Here is an 8,418-nt window from a genome sequence, read left to right as displayed (position 1 = left end):
CTGGACTCCAGTCCCTCCTCAGCCCTGTCCTCTCCAGAGCCTGGCCTGAGTCTGGCGTTCTCAGCGTCCCCTCCATCTACCTTCGATTCACTCGATCACTTATTCACACTCATTCATTCATTGACTCATGTGTTCGCTCTCATTCATTCACTCGCTTGCTCAGTAATGCATTCCTTCTCTCGCTCATTCATTCATTCGTTCCCTTCTTGCTTTGTCATTTGTCTCCACTGCCTTCAACATACAGGGAAGGTACAATCCGAATTGAACTGGTAATGCCATCTCTGTCTGCAAGGCTGTTTAGTACGAATCTCTCCAGCCTCAACAGCCCCATTCTCTGCTCCCTCTTATGTTCTTTTCCCAGTTCCACGAGGCCAGTCATTGGCACAGGTGCCCTGCCTCACCCCTCCCCACCCTCACGGGACTCACTATGTCTACACACACACACACACACACACACACACACACAGAAGGAACTCTGCCATTTCTGATCCCCTCTGCTAGGGTATCCCATCAACCTTCCACTCACTTCTGCTTTTGGAGTAAGAAAGCCAGCTTCCAAAATTTTTTCCAGACAAGTGAAGTTGGAGGAGTTTGTTGTGGATACACACACACACACACACACACACACACACACACGTACAGCCCCCGACCTCACCAACACTCAGAGCTCTTTCCTAGTCTTCAGGAAAAGGCTGCAACTGGCTCACCAGCACCCCTGGCCTCACCCCCACCCGACACCCAACTGGGCTGGGCTGGGGAATGCTCCTATAGCGCAGGTGGCTCTGCCAAGCCAAGCCAGTCAAGCCAGGACCTGCCTGGGTCCTGAGGTGCAGAAGCTCTCCCTCACCCCTTCCCTCACCCCTTCCCTCACCCCTTCCCTCTCCCGGAGCTCCTAGGCTCCCCCAGGGCCTCACACAGGTTCCTCTGAGGTCCCATCACCCTGCTGCGGGAACAGCTCTCAGAGCACAATGGGGCCTGCTTCCAGGGAGCTGGCTGGGTCGTGAGGTGGAGCAGACGCCACCTCAGCCCCTGCCTCCTCTCGCAGGGTTTTCAGGCTTCCTGGGCCCTCCCTCGTTCCTCTGAACCCCGTTCCCTCTCCCAGTGAGGCCTGAGCCCGGGGTCTGACCACCCCCTGCCCCACCAGCACACATTTGCCCTGTTCTGCCTGGGGAGGATCGAGCAGCTGTGGGCAAAGCTTCTGAACGCTCTGCCCAGTGGCCCAGCCCCTGGACAGGAGCCCAATCAGCTGCTGGGCCAGGGAGGGGGTCTCGCCACCCCATCCAACCCTCTGAAGGCCTCACCCAGCCCCCAACCCCACCAGGATTCCCCACTCCCAAAGTGGCCTTTGGGGAAAGTTAATGATTGACAAATCTTCCTGCCCTGTCTCTGGCAGGCCCCTCTCCCCAGGCCCCCTCCACCGCCCCTTCTCCTGGCCTCCCAAGCCTGCGGGGCCCCTCCGGCAGCGTCAGTCCTCCCAGGCCAGTCCTGGGCTGCTCACCTGCCTCCTCTGTCCGCCTCTGCTCCGGCAGGGCTCTGGGGCCTGGGCTCTGGCACTGCCAAGCAGCTCCCTGCGCTCAGCCCAACCGGGACTCCTCCCCGCTGCACTCCCAGAATCTGTCCCACTCCCTCCTGGCCCTGCCCGCTGAGCTGGCTCGGTGGGGAGATAGTACTGAGCTCCCTTTTGACTTGGCCCTGGGGTTGGGCCCTTGTTAAAGGGATACACACCTTTTTTAACACCCCTCTACCCCCACCCCAGAGGGAGTGGTGGAAGCTGGCACTCCCCCAACCCCACCCTCCTAACCCTGCAGGGCCTGAGCAGAACCTGACAGGGTAGAGAAAGGACAGGAAGGACTGTCACCTGCCCTCCTCACCTGGGTCACTGGGAGCCCAGTTTCAGGGGCCCCCCCAACAGACAAGTTCAGTTAGCATTCCAGGCCAGCCTAACTGGCCACAGAAACTTCCTTGCTGTTGGGATTGCAGGAGTGAACACCTGATTTCTGCGGGCTCAAGTCAGAAGGCGGACACCAGAGACCAGCGTCTGGCTCCCTGCTCTTCCGTCTCCAATCCAGCCCATCAGGAGCTCTCCTGAGACCTGTCCCTAAGACCCTTCACGTACAGCAGAGGATTCCTCTGGAAACCTCCCACCCCTCCACCCGAGGACACTGGCCAGCTTGACTTCCCCATACTGGAAGTCAGCTGAAACCAGAGAAGGGGCCCACTTGCCCACTCCAACGGTTATGACATGACGTCCCTTCACTGGACACTCATCATGTGTCAGGCTCTCTGACGAGCACTTTACATGACGGAGCACTTTACATGACGCGTGGCACTATCTCCTAACAATCCTGTGAGGGAAGTACGGTGGATATCTCCATGTTGCAGATAAGGAAATTGACACTGAAGGCACGCACAAAGATCTGGAGATAGGCGGCAGAGCTGAGATTCCAACCTAGGCCAGTCAGCCTGTTTCTCAGCCCCGCATTTCTCTTAGTCAGCCAGGGCTCAGCACACCTGGGTTCATAGCCTTTTCCCCAGGTGTGCGCACACACCCTCATCTCCTGTCAGAGGGCTGCCCACTGGCAAAGAGAAGCCTGTCCCCCAGAGTAGGGCCAGGTCACCCACCTTTTGGGCCTGGTACCACCCTCAACCCAAATCCATGGGGAAAAGTGAGTCCCCATTCAATTCCACTGCCAACCACTCCAGCCCCACAGGTCCCAGCCCACTGATGATGCCATTCACCCCCAAGCTCCCCTCACCCGTGGATCCTGGGGGAAGGGTATCCAGTCAAGACAACATATTTCACTTTTTTCATTTTTTTATTAATCAAATGATACAAAACAAACCATCATTCTGTAAATGCCCAAGCACCCAGCTGGTCCTGTCACCCCAAGGTCACACCCTCCTCAGCCTCTCCCCCAGCCCTGCTCTCCCTCCTCCCCTGCCCTAGCCCAGGGAGGGTCCTGGGAGGAGGCTGGGGCAGAGCTGGAGGCAGGAAGGGACAGCACTGAACAGACAGCTGTGGTTTGGGTTGGGGAAGAGATTAGGAGGGGTAGGTTCTTAAAGACCAATTTTAGTTCCTAATATCCAGCCATATTCCCAGCCCCTTTCTTCAAATCATTTCCCATAGCCCAGCTTCTCTCTGCCCTCCCCCACTACCAAATTCCTTGGCCCTCGCACTGTCCTCATCCCTCCAGCCATCCCTCAATATCCATCCCTGGCCCGACCCACCCCCAAGCCTCCCTCTGGTGGGGACTCCTGGACCCATAAGCTCCACGGAGCACCCAGGACGGAAGTGCACAGAAACCCTGGGGAAGGCCGTTGGGACGTGGACTTTGTAGAGGTGAGGAGAGGTGCAGGCTGGGGAATAGGGCGGTGGCGGAAGGGAGGAGCTTTTATTTCCAGACCCACAGTCTCTAAGGTCCCCTCTTCCCAACACCTGCCAAGAATTGCAGGGGGAGCTCTCAACTCCCTCGGACAGGGCTCTCCAGCTTCACACTCTTGGCTGCTTCTCCAATCAGCTCCCAGAAACTCCCGAACTCCAGCTTAGAGTCGCTACAGCTGCCCAAGTTGGCGATTTTCTCTTCCAGCCCGCAGTTGCTCTAAGGGGAGGGAAGACACTATGGCTCAGGGAGGCAGCACCTTCAAATCTTCCCACCCCGCCCTGCCCCGGGGCAGGCAGCAGGACCTGAGCCTACCTGGCACTGGCAAGGGGGAAGGACTGGGGTTGCTAGTGCCAAGGTGGGTGGGGTCTTGGAGCACTTGCTTGGGAAGTCAGGGTACTGGCTGGGGCAGGGTGCACTCCCTCAGTACCGGCATGAGGTGGGGCAGCTGCTGGGTGACCAGGTCCCGTAGCTCAGAGGGGGTCAGCGTCTCCTTCCCACCCTCCACAGAGTACTGGTGGAAGTTCTTGATGAGGGTCTCAATGGCCCTCTCCACATCACTGAATTCCTGGGCATCCTGAGGGCAGAGGACATCACCCGTGTTAGGATGGCTCCACCCACCCTATGACACCCTGCTTTCCCGGGAGCCTGGCAAAGCCAACAGGGCAGAAGACAGCTGGAAGGCACATGGGCTCCTGCCTACTCCACAGCCCAGAATCCAGCCCCTCTGCTCCCACCCCCGGCCCAGCCTCCGGGCCACAGTGGCCTCTGCCCGAGCCACAGGTTGAGCAAGGCTTCCCTCCCCACCACCCCCCAGCTCAGGCAGAGCAGGTCCCAGCATGCACCCAGGCATTCTCTTCCAGGAGGACTCCATCTGCATCACCCTGTGTGGGCCTGAGGGAGGGGGCTCAGGTCTCACCAGCAGGATCTGGGATGCAGGGTAAGGTCAAGGTGAGGGGCAGAAGTCACTGGGGGACATAGACCCTGAGAGTGGAGGAGAGGAGTGTGGGAACAGAAAGGCCAGGAGTGGATGGGCCCACCTCAGCGTTGGCTGACCGACACTGTCCCATGGTGCCTGGTGCGCTTGGTCCTTTGGTGAGTTTTGCTTCCTATAGGCTGCCCCAGAGGAGCTGATGGCTCATGATCTGCGCAGAGAAGGGGGAGGCCAGAGGTGAGGGGAGAGTTCAGGATTTCTTTCCCAACTACCCGCCTTGGTTCCACCCCAGATAGTCTGTGCCTCACCCAAGCTGTCAGACAGAACTCCACACAGACCCAGTCCCTGCCCAGGCTCCGGGAGCTAAGGTCACAGCCCCCAGGCCAACCCATTCAGAGGGAATCCCTAGGGCCTCACCTAAGCCTCATTCCTCCCACTTCTTCCAACCATCCACTTCCGTTTGAAACACTCACACCCCAATCTCCAGGACCTGGTCCCCCTGCCCTCCTCCTGGCACACTAGGGTAGGGCGAACTAAGTAAGCCCTCTAGACAGGGGGACAGCCCATTTGGGTGAAAAGCCCTGGGTTTTCTTACCTGCTGGCAGCCGCTGACACAGGACAGGAGGAGCCAGCTCACCTGAGCTCAGCTTTTATACCTGGGGGAAGGGAGGGGAGGCAGGGGGCGGGGCCTCATCCCTAAGCCACCCCTGCTATTGCAGCAGCCTGGGCCCTGAGCCAGCGGTGTGGGCCCCACCCTCATTGGCCAGAGTTCCTGAGCCTACCCCCACCCAGCCATGCCAGGAGAAGGGAGCCAGGGAGGGCTGGGGCTGGGATGCCCCTGGCCCCAGATCAGCAAACAAGAGTCATAGAGACAGGGCGGGGGCGGGGAAGGAAGCCTGAGGAGAGGGAGAGAGGGCTTCCAGACCCCTGGGGTTGCATCTGGGAGGTGGAAGGGCCTGGGGGAATTGTGGGGCAGAGAAGCAGACTGGTCTGGTCAGTAAGAGAAAAGAAGGAGACACAGAGGCGGGTCAAAGCGGGGTTTGTGGGACTGTGGGGAGTGTGAGGCATGTTCACAGGAACTTCTCTGTACTTTCCATGTGTCACACACACACTCCTCTCAACCAAGGCCGACTTGGATAGTGACACCCAAGCCTGCCCAGAGCCCAGACTTTCCCAGTCCTGATGGCAGAGACGAATGCAGAGAACCCAGGTCAGGAGAAGAAGCCTGGGGGACGGAGCCAGACTGGGTGCGTGTTGACCCCACTCCCCTTCGGCTCCCACTGTGGCCCAGAGTCCATGTGTGCAAGGCCCAAATGGGTTGCCTGGCAGCTAACAACCTCTCCAAAGCCCAAATGGGTTGCCTGGCAGCTAACAACCTCTCCAAACTGGTCGGGCTGCATGCTCCTCCCTCGCTCAGCACCTGAGAACCCAGTGCCTTCCCGAACCTAGCAGTTGCAACTTGCCTCTGATCCAGTACCCAATATGACATCCCTGGGAGCGCAGACTGCAGGATCAGGGACTCAGTCTGACCCAGGTGGTCCTCCTCACCTGCCAAGGGCCAGAGGCCTGGAACCTGAAGTCATGGGGCGTGGGGAGAAAGGACAGAGACAATGTGGGGCAGGGCAGGGATGGGGCAGAGTCCAGAGCCCAAGTTCCTGGGAGCCTTTCCTAAGAGCATACCTCCCCATCTCCCTCCCCACATCATCTTCTAGGGCAGCGGTCCCCAACGTTTTTGGCACCAGGGACCGGTTTCATGGAAGACAGTTTTTCTGTGGGGGGAGGGGGACCCAGGCAGTGATGTGAGCAATGTCCCACTGCTCACCTCCTGCTGTGTGCCCCCCTTCCTAAGTTACATGGGAGACAACTTTTCCGCCAACAGGGTTTGGGGACAGCGGAGCTCTTTTGCCCAGTCCCTAACAGGCCTCGGACTGGACTGGTACCGGTCCATGGCCATGGTGTTGGGGACCACAGTTCTAGGGCCTCCCTGTACTTTTGGTCTCAAATCCAGGGCCCTCTGTGTCTCAACAGAAGGGCCCTTCCAAGAGCGTCTCGATCTGAGGGTTCCTCTGAACGGATTCAATCCAGGGACCCCTCTGAGGGCCTCTCAATCTGACGGCTTCTCTGAGAGTGACTCAGCCTGGGATTCCTCTGAGGGGTCTCAGTCTGAGGGTCCCTCATAGAGTCTCTCACTGTGAGGGAGCCCGCCAGTGTGGGAGCCCCTGTGGCTGTCTCCACTTGCAATGGTCCCACAGATGCCCAGTCTGGAGGTCCCTCTGCCGCCTCTGTCTGGGGGCCCTTAGATGGAAGGTCTCAATCTGGGACCCTTTCATGGTGTGTGAAAGGGAGCTTGTCTGAACCCAAATATTCCTCTGGACTAGCAGCTGCCGCACATGGACACCTGCTGGTGCAGCAATGACAGCGAGCTGCCCCGCCCCTGCTCCCTCTGGTGGTCGGGAGTGCAAACCACATGCCCCTCGAGCCAGGAAGGATAAGAATTCCGTGCCAAAAGTTCTGCTTCCTGCGGCACCACCACACCCTCGCCCCCACGCAGTCCTTGAACTAAACCTGTTGTCCCTCCTTCTGCTTCGCCGCTGCTATGGCGGGAGGGCGGGAGGAGGGTCCAAGTGTTCCCAAGCACCCATCCAGAGAGGATCCTGGTTAATCAGAGGCTCCGGAATTTCAACCCAGTTCCACCTATTCTCTTTGTGACTTAACCTCTCTAAAATCTGTTTCCTCATCTTTAATACAGGACTTAAAAACAGTACCTAACTCAAAGGGCTCTGAAAATTAATTAAAGATAATGCAGGTAAAATGTTTAGCACTGTGCCTGGCACTTAGTAAGCCCTGAACACATGTCCACTACCATCATTACCCTCCTGGCCAAACCCTAGGAGCAAGAAAACTGCAGCCTGGGACATGTAGCTGAGCCCCAGGAGGTACCTAGTGGGATAGGGATCACCTCACCTGCCCCATGTCTCTGTCTCTACTTTTCATATATTCATTCAACCATTTATTGAGCACCTGCTGTATACAAGACCTGGTGCTATTAATAGATGCTACAGAATATTCAAAGATGAATAACACTCCCTGTCCTCAAAGAGCTCATAATTTTCAGACCCACCCTCAGGTCAAGGCAGAGCTTTCCCACCACCTGGTCTCAAGAGAAGAAACCAGGGCGGGTGTGAGTAAGAACCATTTGTGTTTCAAGGAGGAAGCTTTATTTGGGGACAGTGGGGTTCTGCTCGGCCCTGCCCAGCCCTGCCCTGCCCGCCCCCATCCCAGCCAGCCGGCTTTACTTCTTCCGGATCTCCAGAGCCTTCTCCTTCCTGATTTCCTTGGCCAGCTCCCCAATCAGTCGCCAGTACTCATTGAACTTGAGCTCCGAGTCCTGATTCACATCCAAGCTTTTCATCTTCTCATCCAGGGAGCCCACATCCTGAGAGGACACCAAGGAGAAGGGTAGGATTAGAAACTGGGGTTCTTAAGATGGGAAGAGAGGAAAGAATTGCCAGTTGCCATTCTCTGAAGGCCTTTCCCTTCCCTCACAGAGAGCACTGGTACCTGCCTCTTACCTGAAGGATGAGGCTGCAGCCCCAAGATTGTATTGCCATGGGGTCCCAGCTCCAAGGGACACCAGCAGAGGGAGGTGGGAGGGCCTGATGTGTAGTGCTTGCCGTGGTGTAAATACTCCCACTATGGCCAATTATAAACTGCAAACATGATATCATTGGGAAGTAATGCATACAATCTGCTCTCACCAGCAGGTATGAGCCAGCTCCAGGTCGGAGCTGTCCTGGGGATGGATCCAGTCTGTCCACCCTCAGAGCCTTCTCAGTCCAGCCTCCTCTTTCACAGAAAGCTGGAGAAACTCCCAGTACTCAGATGCTCATTTGCATAACCCTAATATCTTCTCTTTTATCCAGCTGGGTTACTAGTCTGGTAGATCAGGGGAATGGCAAAGACATGGGGTATCTGATTTTCTAGAAGGTCCTTGACAAAATCTCTCAAAATAGGCCTATGAAGAAATCAGTGGATACTATAAAGTGGACGTCCTGATCAAAGGATTTGTTGTCAGATAAACAATCACAACCAAAAAGTTGACTG

At 57.1% G+C, this 8,418-nt stretch overlaps 3 protein-coding genes across 3 annotated transcripts in view; all 3 read right to left on the bottom strand.

Moving 5' to 3' along the window:
• Positions 1-1,714, bottom strand: part of S100A16 (S100 calcium binding protein A16) — a 6,060-nt gene extending 4,346 nt beyond the window's left edge. The window contains exon 1 of the mRNA XM_012658662.1: positions 1,499-1,714. The gene's annotated coding sequence lies outside the window, so the exon portion shown is untranslated. The remainder of the gene's footprint in view (positions 1-1,498) is intronic.
• Positions 1,715-2,797: 1,083 nt separating this feature from the next.
• On the bottom strand, positions 2,798-5,004 carry S100A14 (S100 calcium binding protein A14). Its single transcript, XM_012658661.1, has 4 exons — positions 4,910-5,004; positions 4,421-4,525; positions 3,811-3,957; positions 2,798-3,599 (listed from the first exon to the last, which is right to left on the bottom strand). Exons 2-4 carry the CDS (start codon positions 4,448-4,450, stop codon positions 3,462-3,464), a joined length of 315 nt encoding a protein of 104 aa, XP_012514115.1. The 5' UTR covers positions 4,451-4,525; positions 4,910-5,004; the 3' UTR covers positions 2,798-3,461.
• Positions 5,005-7,509: 2,505 nt separating this feature from the next.
• The window catches only part of S100A13 (S100 calcium binding protein A13), a 14,717-nt gene continuing 13,808 nt past the window's right edge, over positions 7,510-8,418 (bottom strand). Inside the window, exon 3 of the mRNA XM_012658660.1 lies at positions 7,510-7,750. Within this exon, the coding sequence (XP_012514114.1) occupies positions 7,607-7,750 (144 nt within the window). The 3' untranslated portion in view covers positions 7,510-7,606. The remainder of the gene's footprint in view (positions 7,751-8,418) is intronic.

The sequence above is a fragment of the Propithecus coquereli genome, unplaced genomic scaffold (assembly GCF_000956105.1).
Source record: "Propithecus coquereli isolate 6110/MARCELLA unplaced genomic scaffold, Pcoq_1.0 Scaffold59, whole genome shotgun sequence".
NCBI classification, from domain to species: Eukaryota; Metazoa; Chordata; class Mammalia; order Primates; family Indriidae; genus Propithecus; species Propithecus coquereli.
This window is presented reverse-complemented; position numbering and strand designations above follow the sequence as displayed.

Coding starts and splice junctions, on each gene's coding strand:
- S100A14 (XM_012658661.1), bottom strand. CDS start 4,450: ATGGGACAGTGTCGGTCAGCCAACGCTGAG. Junction 3,958..4,420: donor GTCGGTCAGCCAACGCTGAG/GTGGGCCCATCC, acceptor CTCTGCCCTCAG/GATGCCCAGGAATTCAGTGA. Junction 3,600..3,810: donor AGCTGCCCCACCTCATGCCG/GTACTGAGGGAG, acceptor CCCTCCCCTTAG/AGCAACTGCGGGCTGGAAGA.